Genomic DNA, 20567 nt, shown 5'->3' with positions numbered 1-20567 from the left:
GGCAGGCTGCAGTGTTGCAGTTGGGATGGGTGGCAGTGATGCTGAACCCACCCAGATCTAGTGGCACCCCCACACCTGTGCCCTCCTGGACAAGCGGTGGGAGCAGTGGTGGGAGCCACCCTGCCCCTCCCTGTGCCCCCAGATGAACCACAGCTCCGTCCCAAACCCACCTCAGCTGGGTAGCACCTACCCGAGCCCCAGCCCCATTCCCTCTCTCACTGTGGGAAGCACTAATCTGCCTCCCCATGTCCCTTCCCTCCCCACTCCCCTTTCACCACAGACTTACAGCTGCATCAGAAATCAGATCAGTATCGGCCAATATGCCTCCTTAAATATTGGTATTGGCCCCCAAAATCCCTATCTCTAACTAGTTTAACAATCAGTGCAAACAGCAGCAATTAAAAGTATCCTTGCTAAACAGTTTTCAAAAGCACTCAAAGTTGGCCTAACCGTTCTCACAAATCAGCAAGAGTTGTATCACTTATTTCAAAAGGAACAAAGTTAAACTGGCAAAGAAGTTCTTTGAAAAACCCAAGCCTTTGTTTTTCAATCATTTAATCCTACTGATAAAAAAATTCTAACTATGATCATATAATTAGGTATACTTCATTTTTTTCAACAAAATTATGCTTTTTGATCTCACAAGCAAGTGTGACTTACAGTAGCAAATCAAATAATTTTGTCAAAAGGCAAAGCTAAAAAAAAAAGCAAATACACAGATGTATGTTTACAGATATACACACACACCTGCAACAGAATCTGGGAAGATAAGAAATTTCTGAAAAGTGAGAAATAAGTAGACCCATTTCAAGAATTCTGAAACTCTGATGAACTGAAAGGGATGTAAAAAAGTTACTGCTAGTACATAAGATTTCCAAACTCCAGCATATCTAGAAAGGGATAAAGTATATTCCTACAATAGCAGTCTCTGTCAGTAGTTTCTCAATGGCTATCATCTATGTAGCTCCATGGTTCAACGTTCAAACAGATTTAAGAAAGGCATTTCGAGTTTTATGCAAAGATAACTGCTTCAGGGACATAAAGGCGTCTGTGCTGAGTACAATACATCTACTACTGCTTAGTAGATGCTAGGAGAGCTCCTATCCTATACAAGCCTTAAAAGAATAGGTTATGCCTTCCTTTTGCATACTTCTACTTTGCCTCTAGGGCTGGACTTAGAAGTGCTGTTAGAAAGTCAGAACAATCTGTGCTAAAGCATTCTCAAGGCATACAAGACACTTACTTTTCTCCAATTTGGCTAAAACCAAGAACTACAGTTCAGACTTAGGGAGACTACCCATTTCTCAAACTAGTCAGGCATAACACGTGGTATGAGGGAAACTTGCAGAAAGACCTTCTATGCAATTTATAACTGCACTTTCTAATGTCCGAATTAGACACTAAATAAATTATAATGCGCATTAAAACCATCGTAGGAAAAAGAAAAAACTCAACCGAGACCAAAACGTCTCCACAATGATGGAACCTAGACAAATAAAGCACCAAGACAGCTCCATCTGTGTAGCTGCCCTCGCAGAAGGCTTCTTGGCGTCCTAGTGTGAAATCTACACTCAGAACCATGGGTACATTCTGCTTTCTAGTCACCCCATGTCCAGGCACAGCTTGAAGACTATCTGGGGAAACAATTTAATTAAGACAAATCTGTACAACTCCCACAACAGTTAATTTCCAGAGTTTTTGAATGACCCTATCCAATATCATAACTCGGGGGGGGGGGAGGGCAGACATGTTGTCCAAATGAAACCAAAGAAACTTAATTAAAACTTCAGTTTTCTTCAATATTTTGAAATCCAGAGCATGTAAACTACATTATACAAGTAGTGAGCATATTGCTAAAGGAAATGTTAAGAATCTGATAAGAACAAAGGCTTTTGCCTTCCTATATTTCTACTAAGGCAGCACTTCTCAACTGGTGGGTCGCAACCCAAAAGTGAGTTGCAAGAATATTTGAAAGGGTCATGAGCAGGTGCCCAGCAAAACACATGAATGCACGGGTTCCCCCAAGCAGGCTGGCACTGTTCCAGCCTGCAAGCAGCTATTTGGGATGATTGGAGGCAGTGGGCAGATACATGTGGCCAGCAAAGAGAAAGGCCAGGTTGTGGGAGCAGCCCCAGCTGCTGGATGCAGGTAAGCATGGGGAGCAGGGGATGGAAGTCCAAGGGACTGTTGGGGGGGGGGGAGGGGAGAGGTTGTGCATGCCTGTTTGGGGGGGCAAGGGAGGGAGGTTGTGCTTGCACACATATGTATGTGTACATGTCTGTGTGTACCTGCATGCCAGCACTGGGGACAGTGGCTGAGGTAGGGCAAGGGGAACAGGGAAAGAATCAGTGAGGGAATGAGGTGGGGGTGGTGCTTTGCAACAGGGAGCTACATGTCTGGGGCCAGTGGCACGGAGCAGTGCACATACATGCACGGGCCTGCACTCATTGCTCACACTCTGGCCCAAGCAGGATGGAGGCAGCGGGGAACCCCCTTTGGCAGGGCTTGGAGCGGGGAAGAGAATGCAGATCGGGAGTGAAGGGCACCAGCATGGGAGGGGGGGGCAGGAGACTGTGGACTGGGCGCAGCGAGGGCCAGGGGGCATGGGTCAGGAGAAGCCAATAATCTTGGCAAATGGGTCCCAGTATGAAAAAGGTTCAGAACCACTGTATTAAGGCACAGCAAAACCAACTGCTAGCCCTGAAGTGGCACGTAAGATCTTAAAAGCAATAAATGCTCTGACAAGCTGTGTTGAATAAAATGACTGGCTAATAAGCAGCTATGGATGAGAATTACAACAGATATTGCTAGTTTATTGCTAACAAATCTCACAAGATGGGAACGCAAGGGAAAATATCATCTGGTAAATAAACAGAGTTTTCCTATTACTAAAATCATTAAAAATAATTCAAGAGCACAACTGCTTCTGCAGGGAGGTAAGACAAAACAGATTCAACAAACCAAAATACAATAATGAAATTATATTCCTGCTTTGCAATAATTTATAAACTTGGTGATGACTACTTGAACTTTTAAATACAGAAGGTCAATATGGGAACAACGGGTAACCCAGAAGAGTTAAAGAAAATAGCAACAGCAAGGGAGTGGCATCTCTGTTTCAGTGCCTGAAAGCATCAACATACGTGATTTTTTTTGTGGTCTGATAGGCCAAAGTACTATTTTTTCATATGCAATAAGCAGAAATGGGGCTAAGTAAAGCACACACACAGACATTCAGTAGGGGTGAACTTACATATTACAAAAAGTGAACTAGATGATCGGCTAGATCATTTCCACTGTTAACTATTTTCATCAAAACCAAAAAAATATGTACAACTATGTTAATCTTCCAGAACTTTTTAAAGAAAAAAAATAGTGTATTAAATTGTAAAAGCAACGCGTCCCCAATACAAAGTATCCATCGTTCCCTATAAGACACCAGGAGAATTTCAAAGGGTAGCCAAACTGAACTCTGCCAATAAATTAACTCTTTCCTTCTTTGAGACCCAATATTACACACCAAATCTGGGTAAATTTACATATTGCAAGTTATTTTTTGGCTCCTGTGCATGAAGGACTGCAGATGCAAAGCACCATTACATTCTTACATACACGTCATGCGCTTTGCTTATTAAAGTTCTTCTACATGAAGAAATGGAACAATCAAAATGCACAAGTTATGTAAAACGTAGACCTTTCTTAATGCATCCAAAATTTTAAAAAGTAATTTTCTGTTTACCTTTTAGAAGCGATACTTTAGCAATAGGTTCATTTAGCTCTTGTTCATCCATCTGGGCATCTAAAAAAAAAAGACGTTACATTGCACTGGGTAGACTGAAGTCAAGTTCTGTAATCAGATTCTGTAAACAGATCAGAGGAACTTTCACTGTTTCTTCCACCCCTTACAATTAGCTCCAGGGCAGCAAGATGCAAAAATCAAATAATGTTCTCTACTTAAAAGATGCAGTTGGTTCAATTTAATAAATTCTTAATGATAAGCTTAATGCTAGATGAAAAGAGAACACTTGAAAGCAATGCAATCTTGCAGAAGCTTATATCGAACACTTACCTGTAGTGTCGTCACTGCTTTTCTCCTTGCTTGGGCTGAGTGTGTCTGACAAATCAGATTCTTTTGCTTTTGCTTGGTTTTCTGTAGGAAACAAGAGGAAGCTCAATTAAAATTCACCTATGTTCCATACAACTACCCCCCACCCCCACTATAAATTCTAGGTCTGCCATTACTTCTAAGTTGCAAGTGCAGAACTTCAGAAGACAGGCACATTTGTTCTTTAAAGGAGCCAAAATTTTCCTTAGGTCTTTTACAGTCCTCCAAAACTGACCGAATAACCATAGGGTCACATCTCAAATGCTATAGTCTGTCACGGGATGTAGCAGTCTCACACATAGCCAGAGCTTTTGTTTAAAGCTGTACTCATGCCAGTTGGAACCCAGCGTAAAAGCCGATTGTTTTATTCCATCATTCAGGGAACAAATCAGGAAAAAAAATAGAACAACCTTTCTAGAACAATACAGATATTGTAGTATGCAGGAAAGAAACAGCTATTAAGAACAAAACCCTATTTTGCAGCATTTTGGACAAGTAAAATAACAGTAACAGGTGCCTGTATACATTGTAATGGAATAAGAATAGGAAATGAACCATAAATAAAGAATCTGTAACATGATCAACATAAAAATTAATAACTATAAGTCATTTTAAGTTTTTGTTATATTACTAGGAAATGAGCTACATCCCTTCCACTAAAGCACCTCTGAAGGGCTTGTGAAACAGCCTTCCCATGCTTTGCTCATAATATATTAACATGACATGTACCATGGCCACAGAAAATAACATTTTAGTTAGGTCAAGGGGCTAAATGAGGAGAACAATGAGAAGGGCTTAATTATACAAATTCATCCTCTTGCCCATGCACCTGTCTTCTCAACTCAAAGAGGCTAAAGATTCATTTTTACATGCCTCCTTAATTTTATTTCCAAACTTCAGGGTAGCTCAGATGGATGCACACCTCATTAAACAGACACCGCAGGTCTGGACCAAAAAACACTAAGGATGTGTCAGTTACAAATTATGCCCTTAAGAAAGACTTGAGGTATATATAATGAATTTTTGGCTGAATACACTCTGCCTTGGTTTGGCTGCCTACCCCAAATTAGTGGACACTTCTTCTAAAGCATGACTTAAGTAATGAAGGATTTAAACAGAGCTATTATAATGTTACCAGCAAAACAATCTTTTCTTCCCTACAAGTACACAGCATTTCTTCACCTACTAATACAGTACATGCAAACAAGGGATCTGGACAGAAAGAAGGAAGGAGACCGTGCAATTATAGACAAATAGATGCATGGAAAATTCATTAGGATTGGCAGGCTGAATCATGTGAAAAAAACCCCCAAACAATTCAGCATTGTGAGCTTAGCGTTTTATGCCAGAAAACAACCTGAAAGAACTGATGAAGAGAAAGAAACCAAACCACAAGCAGCAAACCTTGACAAGAAGACTAGACCCAGACAAGTTAATGATGGAAAACACTTTTCCCCTTTCCTCCAGGACAAAGAAAACAAAACTGTACATGCTTGCTGCCCCAGAATACCCAGGTGTGTGTGAAACAGAGGAGACTAAAAACAAGCCAGCAAGGTGTCTCATTCTGGCTGATTTACATCCATCTGTTAACAAAGGTTGCACAACCATCCACATAGGGGAAGGGTGGACTGGTGAGCAGAGCACAAGACTAGGGGTTTAGGAGACCTGACACTAATGGCTCTAATTTAAACTTCATAATTCACTATAGACAAATTGCGTAAGCTCTAATTTGTTTGCCTGGAAAATAGGAATAGTACTTTTTTTTTTTTTCTTCTCTCTCTCAGGCATAAAACATCTAATGTTTTTAAAGTATTTTCTCATATTTAGACAAAGGAACATTACACTACTGAATACTTATAATCTTGCCATAACGCTAACCAAAGCAATATAATTTTCCTTAAAGACAAGCCACTAAAGTCAAAACTAGCTGTAAAAAGCCATGCACATGAGTTATGTCAGTGGTCATTTGAGAAACATTAATATGAACAATTCTGGCATCTGGTTTATTCAGGTTTCCACATGGCCATATATGGAAATGGAATTTTTTATTCAATACAAAATGGGAGGCAAAATACTAATTCCAAACCTGGACTCTGTACCTCCCCAAGCCCTCCTTCAAAACTTTGAATCCTTGAACAGGGTTCGACTTTACTGGATCTTACCAAAATCATGTGACAGTTCTAAACCTGAAACGGCAGAGGGCAAAGGCTTAAATGGCTCAGTAGGTCCAAGAAAAAAAGTAGGATTCAACAAAATACAAGGGACTTTGGTGACAATCTCATTTTCTCATTGAGAACTGCTTTGCACCGATGCCCTAATGGGTTTCTCTGTGACACAAGACTGCTAAGCTGAAACACACTACCACTGCTTTGCCAATGGTAGCATGCAGTTGCACGACTTCTGCTTTGGAGGCTGTTAGTGCAGAGCTACACACAACAGTCAGCAAATTTTTATGTGGAGGACTTTTTGATTATCCTTGGTTAAGCTGTCAGAGTCAATACTGAAAACAATAGAGCCATTTACAGGTCAGGACTGAGGTGCACTAGCAAAATCATGGGGGAAAATTCACTAGTTATTCTAGGTTTACATCAATTAAACATATTTCAGAGTCTAGCTAAGTGAATATTACTTAGTATATCAGTAATTAAACTATACTCACCTTTTCAAAATTTGCAAGAATAGCATTTTAATAAAAATATTCATTTTTATGTAGCACTCTAGTGGCACATTTTCCTCAACTTTCAATACAGTTTAAAAAGATAAAATCTTTTGAAATTGATGACATGACACTTATTAGATGAGATGGAATGCACTGACATCAATACTAAAAATAACTCACCATTTTGCAAGATAATTGGCATGCAAGTGTGAAGTTACAGTTGTGTTTATTGTATGCATTCTTTTGCCAAATAAGGCAAATAAAGCAAGTTGTCAGTAGTTTATACAAGCTCAGAAACAAGCTAAAATGTAACTGCACAAAGAAGATAACAGAAAAGAAATCTAGATTTTAACTAATAGGGTTTAAAGAACAAAATGCTGGACCCTAAAATGACCAAAATTTGTTTTAAAAATAAAAAAAATCAGTGATGAGTGAAGGACAGAGGAGTTAAAAGAAATTATCCTATACTGAACCATATCTATGAAAAGCATTAAAAAAATAAGTAATGAGTGTCAGCTATCAATTTACTGCCAGAAAATAATCAAATAGCTAACAGTTAACAAAACAAAGAACTATCAAATTAGTTATACACATTTGTAGCAGTCTTGATTTTGACTTTGGAATTTAGGACTGATCAATACTTAGCGATCTAAGTGGAACATAGGCATTTGAGTGCTTTTTAAAAGAAAAAGTTTGTTAACGTTCTGTTTCTTAAGGGAAGCAAGCACCTTCATATGCTCTTGTTTTTAAAAGCAGGTTTATAAGGATGGAGATCAATTTAACACCATGTTACTTAAATTATTAACAAGTTAAAGCACACACTTCACTTTTCCTCCTAACTGTTAAGGCCAGACAGTGTTTCCTGGTTTTCATTACAGTGAACAATCCCAGTTTGAGAGGCTACCCAAGCTCATTAAAACACACCCCAGCCTTTAAAAGACAAAAAAAACCCCAAACCCCCTAATAAAAAACTTTGAATAAGAAAAAAAAAAATCAGTCAAGTCAGTCGAGACTAGTCTTTCATGCATCCCTACCCATCAATAATACTTTCATCTAGACATTTTGCTAAACTAATCCATGAAGTGGAGGTTCAGCAGATACAAATATATAGCCCCTTTAGGGTCTTTAAAAAAAAGAAAAAAGAAAAGACTAATTCAAATATTTAATAAACCACCAATAATAAATCAGAAACTGTGACAAAGCATCATTCAGAATATGTAAAGCACATTTTAAAGAAAACAGAGTTATATAACCGAGAAGTCTAACCTTTTAATAGCTTTGCTTCTTCCACTTTGGTTAGATGTCCCTCGTCTATGAGCTTGTCTGCCAAACAAAACAAGTGTTACTATCCCAGCTCAAGTTAAGCATTTCCCTGTACACGTCTACACAGTCTACATTCCATGACCAAATTAAAAGCTGATAATATTAGTCTATGACCATGCTTGAACAAAAAAACTTTTTTTTAGTCTGACATAGCAAGAGAAGCAGATTATCAAAAGTCTGCTGTAATATAAAGCATAATGAACACAGCAGAATTTATATTAGACCTTTGCTCTACAATTTGCTGAATAGCTTCCACAGTCAAATTCTTCAGTCCTCCAGGAAATTAATGAAGGACTAATTTTATTTTAAATAAGTTAGGCAGAACTTCTTAGAAAAAGCTATTTTATAAAAAAACCCAAAGGTTTAAGCATTTACTTCCACCGTAGACTTCCATGCCTGGTACTGTGACAATCTAGAAACAAATTGCAGGTGGTGTCAACAGGCAGGGAGAATCTAAAAAAAGATCTCTATATCTAAAAACTCTGAGATTTGCCAAACAAAACTGTTTTGGTGCTAACTAAACATACTTTTGTAAACTGCCCAATTTAGATGTGGGAAGCTCCTTATCTGTATGCAGTAGTTAAGGGATGGGGTTTGCTTGTCTACATCATATGCTAGCAAATGTGCATGAACACTTAAGGAATTGGCAAGTTTGTTGCTCAATTACAGCCACACCATAGAGCACGTAAAGGCAAAAAAGAAGGACACATGGAGACTAAGTATGAATTTATGAAGGAAGGAATTGTTAGAACTGTTGACCTAGTAACTAGCTGGTAACTTCATGAAAGGTGCTTCCACAAAGGTCCTTCAAACTTAAAAAACATCTAGTGGTTCCAATTCTCAGAACTGCCATGTGTCTTGCATCTTACAAGTCTCTCTCCTACCATCCATCTTTGGCATCTGGCTATGTTTTAGACACGGATCAGGGAATATTCCCTTGCAATTTCTCTTATTGGCTGGGAAGAGCTACGGTGGCAACAGGTTTCAGGCTGCCTCTCTGTCTGTTTCCTGTGCCCCTGCCCTGCTGGATTCTAGCAGAGAAGCAAGAGCTTTAAACAGAATGGGATGCCGTTAGATGACAAAGCAACTAGATGTTTAGCCTCATGTCCTACTTGTGGAGAAGCAACAAGGTGCGATAGGAGTACCTCGGTGGTAATGAAAAGGGTTAGAAGGCTCACAACTGAGAGCTCATATTGGAAAAGGACAAGAGATGTGGAGTACAGGATAATGTGAGGGGGAAAACAAAAGACAAATGGTGAAGTACAGATTGGGAGACACTCAGTTGTATAGAGATTAAAAAGATACATAATGATATAGAAGGAATAAGCATAGAAATCAAAGCAACATTACAACTTTAAAACTCTACTACAGAAAGTTTGCTTAGTCGATCATCTTCCCTTATGACTCAACAGAAGAATGTGCACAAGTAATTTTCATGAAGAATTTCAGGGTTTAAATGATGATTACACCATTTTCTTAAAATTTCATATCATTATTGCCATCTTACATAGACTTAGTAGATTTCCAAACAAATAGCATGTGGTTTGTCATGACTAAAGACATCTCTCTCACCTCAATACTAGTTCACAGTGATGTGCCATTATCTCTTGTACTAGGTTACCTAGATGCATGTCAAGTCGTGTCCTCTTTTAGTCTAGCTCGCAGTCAAGGCACTCTCACTTGAGATCTTCAAAAACTGAAAGGGAGCAACATTTGGCCTGCACTCCCCTCTCTGTCTACTTAAGTTCATCTGTGGGGTGTCCACACTAGTGATATCATCCATTCAAAGAATACAAAATTATCAAAGCAAGAGATTCTTGATATTTGCTTGTTGAAAGGCACCAGCACAAGTCTGACAAAACCATACCAAGATACAGTATGGAGAAACTAAAGATGAGCTAGGAGAAAGTGAGAAACTGGGGGAATATAACCCACAGAAAGTGGACCTCTCACCAAAAAATGCAAAGCAAAGGGTGGGGGGAAGTATTCTTTAAATTTCTGTGCAAAAAACCCTTTGAGAATTTATCTACTAACAGGCTGCATGCACCAATAGATGCATGTAAATCTGGCCTAAAATTGCTCAGAACAGCATGAATAAAGCAGATGGCATCATGGCAGAACTTGCCCACAGTGGCTCCTGTATGCTGTGCTCTAGACATGATATTGGAAGAAGATAGTGAAATTAAAGCCTCCTGGGCAAGGGAGATCTGAAAGGAAGTAGACGTGTTGGAAATGGATGCTTATTCACTGGAAGCAATGTAGCCACAACTGTGCAGACAGACCAATTAGCTTGGGGACAGCTATTTGGCTTGGACACCAATTAGCTTGAGGAATTAATAAAATAATTCCTCAATTCTCTCTCAAGCAATTCCTCTGAAGCAAACTTGAGAGTGCTGCTGCTGAACAGTTTATGGTGAGGACACAGCCAAAGACAACAGCTTGAAGAAAATGGCTTCGCCTCCTTAGATTTCCATAAACTACTGGACTGTCACACTGGAAGCATATAGTGTAGAAAATGTAAATGACTATAAATAGTACATTACGTTCCTACTGAGCTGGTCACAAAGGAATACAACCTCCAGAAGTAGATCTTAGCACTTTGAATATTTAGGTGAGATGGACAAAGGCTGTAGCTCTCCAGAGTCCAGTTTGAGGATCATGAAGTTCTTGGAAGAATCACACATTTACACACCATCTTCTCAAAAGGAAAATGAACAAAACCAATTTCTTCCCAATCATCCTCCAGGGAAACAATGGAACCCTACACAGAATCTTCCAAAGGAATCTGCCTTTCTGGAGTAAATATCTAAGATTTTGTTCTACTGGGGATACCAACCAACTCCCTCCTGTGCTATTCTATGAAGAAAGACACAACAGAAGGCCAGTCAGGATCCAGGCTAACCCATTCCTTTTGCAAGCAACCCCTTTGTGACAGGGAGTGTGAAAGAACAATGAGGTTGTTTCTATTCCTAGAGCTGCAGAGATGCCTTGAAACAGAGAAAAAGGCTAAAAAGCCTGTTCCCCAAGTGCTATGGTTGTGTTTAGCAAGTTTTTTGGAGAAGCCTTCAAAAAGAACCTTTGTAGATAAGAGTACAGAAGAAGAAAAGATGTTACCTAACTAGGTTATGAATTTCCTTTAAAAAAAAAAAAACCAAAGGAGACAACTAGAAGACAGCAGAGAGACTATCTAATATAACAAGTGCATCAACTTGTGATGTGCAGTTTGAGTCTCTGAACTCCTGGAAGAATCATTCTTGGGTTCTGGTCTCAGGAGTCTGCAGGGCTTCTAAAGCATAATACAGTAAGCAAGGTCAGAGCTGGTTCTACCCCTCTTTCAAGCCTGAATATAGAAACTGTCATTGAGCATGCAGATGGGTGGAGCAGATCCTTAAGGCTGCAGGAAAAAAAAAAAATCTACAGGAGAGACACTATCAGCCTTTCATTCTGGATCGTGTGTGGTGGGTCTTTTTTTGTTGTTGTTGAGAGGACAGTCCATTTGTCCCTCCCTGATAGATGCCATTCCAAAACTCTACTGAGGTTTGGGATAAAGACAGCATTTCAGTCATATACCAGCTGCAGCTGCTCCCAGGGAAGGGTGCGAGCAACTGGGGAAATCTGCCTGCAGGCTTCGAAAATGTCACACTCAGATTAGCTACCACCTGCCTGATATAAAGACAAAAATGACTCATCCATTCCAGTGGCAGTCAACGCCATGAAGCAATTACTCAGGATAAGCTTGTAGCCTGGCTCTGACAACAAATGATGATTTTGGAACTTCTACAATTCCCTGAATGGTAAAAATTGAAAGCCATCTAGAGAGAAATGAGTCTTTTTGACCTGTCTCCTCTTCCTGGGGGGGGGAGGGGGGTACTTATTTCAACAGTCTCTCTTTTTTATTATTTATTGCAATTAACATTAAGGTTAAAAAACATGCTTAGCCCACCATAAAGGTTTGTTGTGTTTTAGTCTGTGTGGACAAAGTATTTTAACATAAACGTCATGAACTATAGCTCAATTTTATTTTATTTTTAACTGACGAAGCAGTGGCAAATAGAAGCAACCTCATTCAAACACAAGTGAAACAATTCAAAGCTGATACCGGTAACATTATCTACTTTTAGTGACTAAGGTCCTCCTGTGCTATACAACAATTTAACAGCAGTAAGCAATCTGAGAGCTAAAAACATGTAAATCCATGCAAAGTGCAATGAAGCATTAGTGTATTTCAAAACAAATAGTGAACAGTTTGTTTCAATTCGTCCATTTTTATAAACTAACAGGAACAGATTATCACCCTCTGAATTAAGCATAAGATTACTCTGTAATTTTGTAGCGAGTTATAACCCAACATGACTAAGGGTGACAGAACCTGGATCACATTCAGGGAATATTAAGTGACATTTAATACAATGCTGTTAGCATCTTGTGACCACTTTATTTTAGAGAGGGACTTAGGAGGCAAACCAGATGCACAGTTTGCTAAATATATGCATTTCTATTATCAGAATAGAAAAGCAAGTAAAGATTTCAGCTTTACTTTTTCATGAAAGTACAAGTAGTTTTTAACTATTGTATTATCCAGCGACTGTCCAATGAGAAGGCAAGACACACCAGTACAGCAAACTAGCTTACTGTAACAAACTATTTACTTAAAGAACAGATTTTTCAGTTCATCTTTAAAGACAGGCTTGTGTTGGTACATTTTTATTTATGTCAAGTGAAGATGACCTGGTGTGGGTTTTTTTCCCCCTCCCCTTTTTTCTTTTTAACAAAGGGTAGTCTACTTTTTTCTAACTGAGAATTACCCTTGGTCTTTGTTTGGACCAGGGTTGGGTAATTATTTCAGCTGGAAGGCCACTTAATGAGTGTTGGCGAGCTGTCAAGGGCCACAAACAATCTTTCATAAGGTATCACTGTAATATATTAGAGTTTAACAACAAAGCATATTAAAAACATCAAACATCTACTATACTTTTATCATTACTTTATACACTTTATACCTTATATAATTTAATATATGCATTTTATTTTAACAAATATTTTTGTCCTGGTTTATGGGGGGATTTTTTAGTAGTACATACATGGAGGTAATTACATAATAGCTGAAAATAAAGTCTTACTCTTGTATACTGGGGAGGGCTGTGGGAGGTGGGGAGTGTGTGTGGGGAGGTGGAAGGAGGAGTGGTGGAGGGTTGTGTGGGGGTATGGGCATGTGGGTTGGGTGGGTGTAATGAACACGTGGGGGGGGGGGGCCGCTGTCTGCCTGCTAGGTCCTGAAAGCCACCCAGGTTGGGGGGAGAAAAGGAGAAGGGAGGGGCAGAGCATGCATGCAGCAGAGCTCGCTCAGTTGGTGTGGTGAAGATGCAGGTTCAGTCTGCCCCACCATCCAGCCCATAGCACTCTGCTGGAACTGAGCCCCACCTGCTCCCGCCTGGGGCAGCCCACACCTGCATTCCTGCACTAGATGATATCACTGCTGTGGACACCCCAAAGATGAACTTATGTAGAGAGAGAGGGGAGCTAAGGCCAAATGTTTCTCCCCTGCAGTTTTTGAAAATCTCTAGTAAAAGTGCCTTGACTGAACGCTAGAATAAAAGAGGATGCAACTTGAAGCTCTGCACCTTCCAGACAGCACCACTCTGGCCCTGGCCAGAGAGGGCCAGCTTCCCAGGAGGGCTGCTGCGGCACCCACCCAGGTACTGCTTGGCTTCATCCACCTCCAGCAGCTCCTCCACCTCCTCCTTACCCCTGCTGCACTGCTCCAGGCAGCAGCTAGCACAGGGAAACCATGGGGACACATGCTGGGCAGCAGCCGGCGGGGGGGGGGAGGAAGCTATAAATGGGAGGCTCCTGCCCTAGTGGAAAAGACTTCAGCTCCAACTCCCAGATGCCTTCCACCCACTCAGGCACCCACAGGTGGCTGCTTATCACACCAGGCAGGCAGCTAAGTGGGTGGAAGGTGGCTGGGAGCTAGACCCCACATAATAGGGCAAGAGCCACCTGGCTGCAGCTTCCCTCCACCCTGCCTGGCAGGGCATCTACTGCCCGGCAGGAATCCCCATGGCTTTCCATGTTACCTGTTGCATGGAGTGTTGCAGCAGGGACAGGAGGAAGAGCTGCTTGGGGCTGGTGGGGAGCCGAGCACCTGCCAGGAAGCTGTATGTACTGGCCAGGACCAGGGTAGTGCTGTCTAGCACGTGCAGGGAGGGTGCAGGCATGAGACTATGATGGCGTTGCCTGCCCCACATGGGAGCCGGCAGAGCTCAGCCCCATGTGGAGCATCATGGGGACAGCTGTGGGCCAAATTCAGTCAACTGGTGGGTGCCTGACAATGGGCCAGATCTAATCAGTTGGCGGGCAAGATATGGTCCACAGGCCATATCTCGCCCACCCCTAGTTTAGATTGCAAGAACTTTAGGATGAATACATCACTCATGCCTTACTACTCTCCCCTGCCTGACTTCCTATTAACATGGCTAACTACCTCTCTCAAGTTGCAACATGCTAACACCTCTGTTACTACCGGTAAAAGTCATTTTTTTTGGGGTCAGAACACGTTCATGAGTTAGCACCTATACAGAAAGGCTGGAGTAATTGCGTCTTCAAGTAGGATATCCTTATTCCAAGATGTCACCAATGTTAACAAACAACAAACCAAAAAAAAAAAATCCCCTAAACCTAAACAGCAGAAAAGAGCAGAAATATTATGAAATGCACAAAAATTTTAGCTATTTAAATGGCTTTGCGTTTCATCACTAATGTGCCCTATACATAATTTAAGAAAATATTATAAATTGAATATCATAATGAAGTTGGTTGTGTTGTATAAGATATAGCCATGTTTATGAAAACAGAAGAAAAAAGTTATGATGAGTGGTGATTTCATAGACATTAGGGCTGGAAGGGACCTCAGAAGATCAAGTCCAGCCCCTCGCCCAAAGGGCAGGAAGTCAGCTGGGGTCATAGATCCCAGCAAGATAAGCATCCAATTTACTCTTGAAGGTGTTCAATGTAGGTGCTTGAACCACCTCCGATGGCAGGCTGTTCCAGACCTTGGGGGCTCGGACAGTAAAGAAATTTTTCCTTATGTCCAGCCTGAAATGGTTTTGCAGTAGTTTATAATCGTTCGACCTCGTCATCCCTTGGGGCGCTCTGGTGAACAAATGTTCCCCCAGATACTGGTGGTCACCCCTGAAACATGGAAGAGAAATTGTATTGCTTTCCTTCTCTTCTGTCTGTGTGCTGTTTTGGGCACTTTTAGTAGCATCATGTGTCCCCTCTGATAACATTATAATAAAACATTCACAGACCTACCCCATGAAATCATGGGCCAATGAAGTCAATGAAATATCAATGGGGTTAGGATTTCACCTTATAATAATATGGTGAAAAAGTTCTGTAGTTAACAGAAATTTGCAAACTAAGGGAAACGAGATGTATTCAACAGCCATATCAAGCTACTGCTGCCCAGGATCATTCAGAACACGCGCTCATAAAATTTCACAAAGGGCAAGCATGGAATCTTGAAAGACAGAAGCTTGTTTTTTAAAAAAATTTGTGAAAATTAAGGGTCTACTCTGGCACCAGAATTTCATTCAGTCACAAAGCAAACTCCCTTAGGCTTGTTCAAAATTCCAATCCTTTATTACCTTGTAAACTAAATCTCCCTAAGGGCAAGCCATTTCATGATCACTCAACTTCTTTTCAGCCTGTTAATAAATGATTGCATAACAGAGAATCACAGAAAATTAGGGTTGGAAGGGACCTCAGGAGGTCATCTAGTCCAGTGTTTCTCAACCCATGGGTCATGACTCAAAAGTGGCTCATAAGAATATATGAAAGGGAAGCGAACAAACTTTAAAAATGGATCAACAAAACGGAGTCTATTTTAAAGGAGAAAAATGTGGGAAACCATGGCTTTTCTCTTGCAGGCTGTCAAGAGTTCTAGCCTGTGTGGGGCTGCTTAGGATCCCCCCTGTCCCCCACACACTCCCTGCCCCACACACTGGAGGGCTGGGGTCTGGGGGTGGAGGGGGCAGTGGGTCAGGAGTCAGCAGCACTGGGTCAGGACTGGCCAATGATTACAAATGGGTCCCAGTACAAAAGAGGTGGAGAACCGCTGATTTAATTCAACCCCCTGCTCAAAGCAGGACCAGCCCCAACTAGATCATTCCAGCCAGAGTTTTGTCAAGCCAGGCCCTTAAAAACCTCCAGGGATGGAAATCCTACCACTTCTCTGGGTAACCCATTCCAGTACTTCACCACCCTCCTAGTGAGATCGTTTTTCCTAAGAGACAACCTAAAGTTTCCTTGCTGCAACTTGAGACCATTGCTCCTTGTTTTGTCATCTGTCACCACTGAGAACAGTCCAGCTCCATCCTCTTTGGAACCCTCTTCAGGTCGTTAAAGGCTAGTAGCCCCTCAGTCTTCTCTTCTGCAGATTACATAAACCCAGTTCCCTCAGCCTCTTCTCAGAAATCACGTGCCCCAGCCCACAAACCATTTTCACTGCTCTCCACTGGACTCTCTCCAACTTGTCCACATCCCTTCTATAGCAGGGGGGGCACAACACTGGACATAGTACTCCAGATGTTGCCTCACCAGTGCAGAAAAGAGTAGAATAATTACTTCCCTCAATCTCCTGGCAATGCTCCTACTAATGCAGCCCACTATGCTGTTAGCCTTCTTGGCAACAAAAGCGTACTACTGACTTGCATCATCTTACTGTCCACTGTAACCCCCAGGTCCTTTTCTGCAGAGCTGCTGCTTGTCCAGGCTATAGCAGTGCACAGGATTCTTCTGTCCTAAGTGCACGACTTTGCACTTGTCCTTGTTGAACCTCATGGGATTTATTTTGGCCCAATCACTCTGAATCCTAGCCCTAAGCTCCAATATATCTACCACACCCCCCATATTGGTGTCATCCACAAACCTGCTGAAAGTGCAACCAATTCTATCTTCCAAAGCATTAAAGATATTGAACCAAACCAGCGCCAGGACCAAGCCCTGGGGGACTCCACTTGATGCTGGCTGTCAGCTAGACATTGAGGCATTGATTACTATCTGTTGAGCCCAACAATCCAGTCAGCTGTCTATTAGGGCTGTGCAAAGAGGCAAGTATTCAATTTGGATTTGGCTGATTTGGAGGGACAGTGATTCGAGTCACTGTCACGATTCAATTTGGCTGGACTGGATTTGAAGATTCAGTGCCAATTCAGAGATTTGGCCATAAACTGAACAGGCAGCAGTCCCCACCCCACTGGACACAGCTGCCTCCAGCTGGTAAGTCTGTTGTGGTGGAGGGAGGAAACAGTGTGTGTCCAGCATGGTCAAGGATTGCTGTCTGTTTAGTCTATGGCCGAATCTCCAAACTGGCACCAAATCTCTCCAAATCAATTTGGAGGCTGTCAATTTGATTTGGACCTTTTAATGGGTCTCCTGATTCAGTCTGGATTTAGATTCAGCTGCCGATTTGAGCCGAATCTCCTGCGAACTGAACTGGCTGTGAACTGAATTGGCTGAAGCTTCACACAGGCCTACTTTCTATCCACATTACAGTCCATTCATCCAACCCATACTTCCTCAGCTTCCTTACAAGAATGCTGTGGGAGGCAGTATCAAAAGCCTTGCTGCAAGTCAAGGTATATTATGTGTACTGTTTTCCATGTATCCACAGAGACAGTTATCTTATCATAGAAGGCAATCAGGTTGGTCAGGCATGACTTGCCCTTGGTGAATCCATGCTGACTGTTCCTAAATCACCACCTTCTCCTCCAAGTGCTCAAAAATAGATTATTTGAATATCTGCTCCATGATTTTTCTGGGGACTAAGGTGATGCTGACTGGTAAGCAGTTCCCCCTGGATCCTTTTCCCCTTTCTTAAACATGGGCGCAATATTTGCCCTTTTCCAATCATCCAGAACCTCCCATGATAGCCACGAGTTTTCAAAGATACTGGTCAACAGCTCTGCAATCACGAGACAACTCTCTCAGCACCCTTGAATGCGTTGCATCCAGCCCTATAGACTTGTACACATCCATCTTGACAGACTGAGAACATCCTGGTAACTGGAATACATTCTTACATGGAAAAACATCACCAAGTATTCATGCATTTAACACAATTAGCAGATTGTCCTTTTTCTTATGCTCTTCATTTCATTTTCTATCTGCTTTCCTTTCTTTCCCCATCTCTTACTTTGAAAGAAGGGGTGCCTGTTCTCTTAGTGAGAACATGCTTCCTTCCTTCTCCTCTCCACCCTTATCTACCGGGGCACCCTTTTATAACATTCTACAGGGATGCCTCACTCATATTCCCTGGTTATTTCTCACTTGCTTGTCTGGCAGCTCCTGTCTTTAGAGCTCCTTTATGTCTCTTATGAAGTAGCAGAACCAAGTAAACATCACTAGGCTGGTGGCTCCTTATTTCCAAGGATTTTTACAGTTCTCCAATTTCCCTCTTTGCAATAAAAAAACCTGGACAATTCAAAGAATTTCTGGAATCTAGAAGGAAAGTATCATATCACCAGTTCTGAGGATTAGTCATAGTCCTAGGTTGGGACTGTCAACTCTAAGTTTTATTATGAGCCCCATAATATTCAGTTACATTTGTAAACCCCTATAAATACGTTGAGCAGCTAAGCTTTTTTTTTTTTTTTTTTAATTAAGTAGTTTTCTAGCCTTCATGGCTTCTGAAAGGGCTTTAAAGCATAACTGGAGGTGTTGTATGTGTATTCAAAATCCAGAAGGTAAACAAAAGGAGCCTATTTTTAATTTCACAGCTGTTTAGGGCCTAGCTGAATGCTCGGGTTGGCAATGTCTTAACTGACAAAATTACATTTTGGGAACTGCTGATTAATAATAATATCTTATTTTGTTTCTTGTTTAGTTGGAGAGATAAATTTACCTTCTGCTGGAAAAGCAAGTGCATTTACATTTATATACATTACTATCCATGATGTTGATGGCTAGTGATTTTACAAACAATGTTACTGTTATAAATAATATCTTTGTAAGTTTTTGTCTGTGCTTTCAATAAACAAATTCTCCCTGCCTTTTTCTACATGTTTTATATTCCAGGCTCTCTCCCTGTTTTCCCTCTCACATTCCACTTCAAAGACATGTTGGAGTCTTTTCAGTTAAATAATCATAGTCACTTTTGCTTCCCAGCTGCAAACAGACTATTCAGCTTTGGTTTGCAGATCTTGGCTAAAATGATGTTAATTGGCCGGGTTAAATTAGAGTTGTCAGTAAACAGTGATTACATGTGCACACGCAAACAGAACATCCCTGTGATACTAAACGTGAAGCTCCTTTGATCAGCTATACAAAACTCATGTATATTCACTTTATCAAACATTTAGTAGACCAAGTTCACTTTCACCATGCCTTGTGTTAAGAAAAAGAAGCTTATAAAATCTGTTAGATTTACAGCTACTAAGAAGAACTTCTTCTTTAAATTCTTTTGGGGAAATTTTGGAACATTCCATAAATTCAGGTAACTACAGCACATCATTAATTTTAAAATGAACCTTTGCTTCATTTTTATGTTCTCATATACTGATTATTTTAAGTGAAGCAAACCTCACACGCTAACCTTAATGATTAGTTTTTGTTTCCATAGTTTGCTCAATTTCAGTAGTTCATAAGCTAAGTTAAGGCTTCACAAAAGTTGTGTCTAATGAATTCTGTAAAGTCCTCTGTATTTCAATCGAAGTGGGGGGAAAAACCCTTTCTTTTTCTCATATTGCCTGGCTTTTTAAAAAAGGCCTATTCTCTACTTACATTTTGATAGCACGTTCAGCTTTCTACCAAGTTGATATATTTGACCTAGATCTCAGAGGCAGCAAAATAGTAACATCCTGATCATCTTTTTTAGTAATCAATCTAATTGATTTCAATCAATCTGCTCCAAACAGACTGAACTACTTTGCTACTTCCTATCCTCTCAAAGTAATTTGCTTTGAAAAGCAAGGTGTTAGAAAGTCAGTGTTACATTCCACAAAGCATTTCCTACTTTTTCACATAAAATTACAAGCCTCGCTTTCCCCACAAATCCTTTTCTACAGTCACTTGATCTAGTGCAATTTATACTGTAAGACTTTCAATTATCAGATACATTACAGAGCTGTGCAGAGGAGAGAGAAAAGGCACCATTACCTCATTTCTATCTCTCTGCTGCAGCCTGCAATATTTGTTTTAATTGGCAAAAATATTGAGGTTTGAAGGTTCCCTTATTTTCCATCAAGGTTAAAAAATTAGGTCAGCCTTAAACTGCACGGGGCCAATTTTCTCTAGTTGATAGAAAGCAATGGTAAGTTAACTTTTAAGCACAGACAGTCATAACTTTACATGAACAAAAAGGTATTCCCATCCCAAAAGAGCTCTGCTTGATTACAAAGTGCTTCAATTTTACACTACAACACATTTTGCTACTGACAAATATATCCTCATTTTAGTTGCATATTTTATTTCCATTTT

General features: G+C 40.7%; 1 protein-coding gene across 8 annotated transcripts in view; it reads right to left on the bottom strand.

Moving 5' to 3' along the window:
• The window catches only part of SLMAP (sarcolemma associated protein), a 157187-nt gene that overhangs the window by 33181 nt on the left and 103439 nt on the right, over nt 1–20567 (bottom strand). For all 8 annotated transcript variants that reach the window (XM_090021064.1, XM_090021062.1, XM_090021067.1 and 5 more), the window contains 3 exons: nt 8031–8087; nt 4070–4150; nt 3740–3799 (listed from right to left, as the gene is read on the bottom strand). In XM_090021064.1, the coding sequence (XP_089877190.1) occupies nt 3740–3799; nt 4070–4150; nt 8031–8087 (198 nt within the window). The remainder of the gene's footprint in view (nt 1–3739; nt 3800–4069; nt 4151–8030; nt 8088–20567) is intronic.

Source organism: Crocodylus siamensis, chromosome 11 (assembly GCF_052110815.1).
Source record: "Crocodylus siamensis isolate JL-2025a chromosome 11, ASM5211081v1, whole genome shotgun sequence".
NCBI lineage: Eukaryota > Metazoa > Chordata > Crocodylia > Crocodylidae > Crocodylus > Crocodylus siamensis.
The sequence above is the reverse complement of the archived record's forward strand: the minus strand, read 5'-3'. Positions and strand labels throughout refer to the sequence as shown.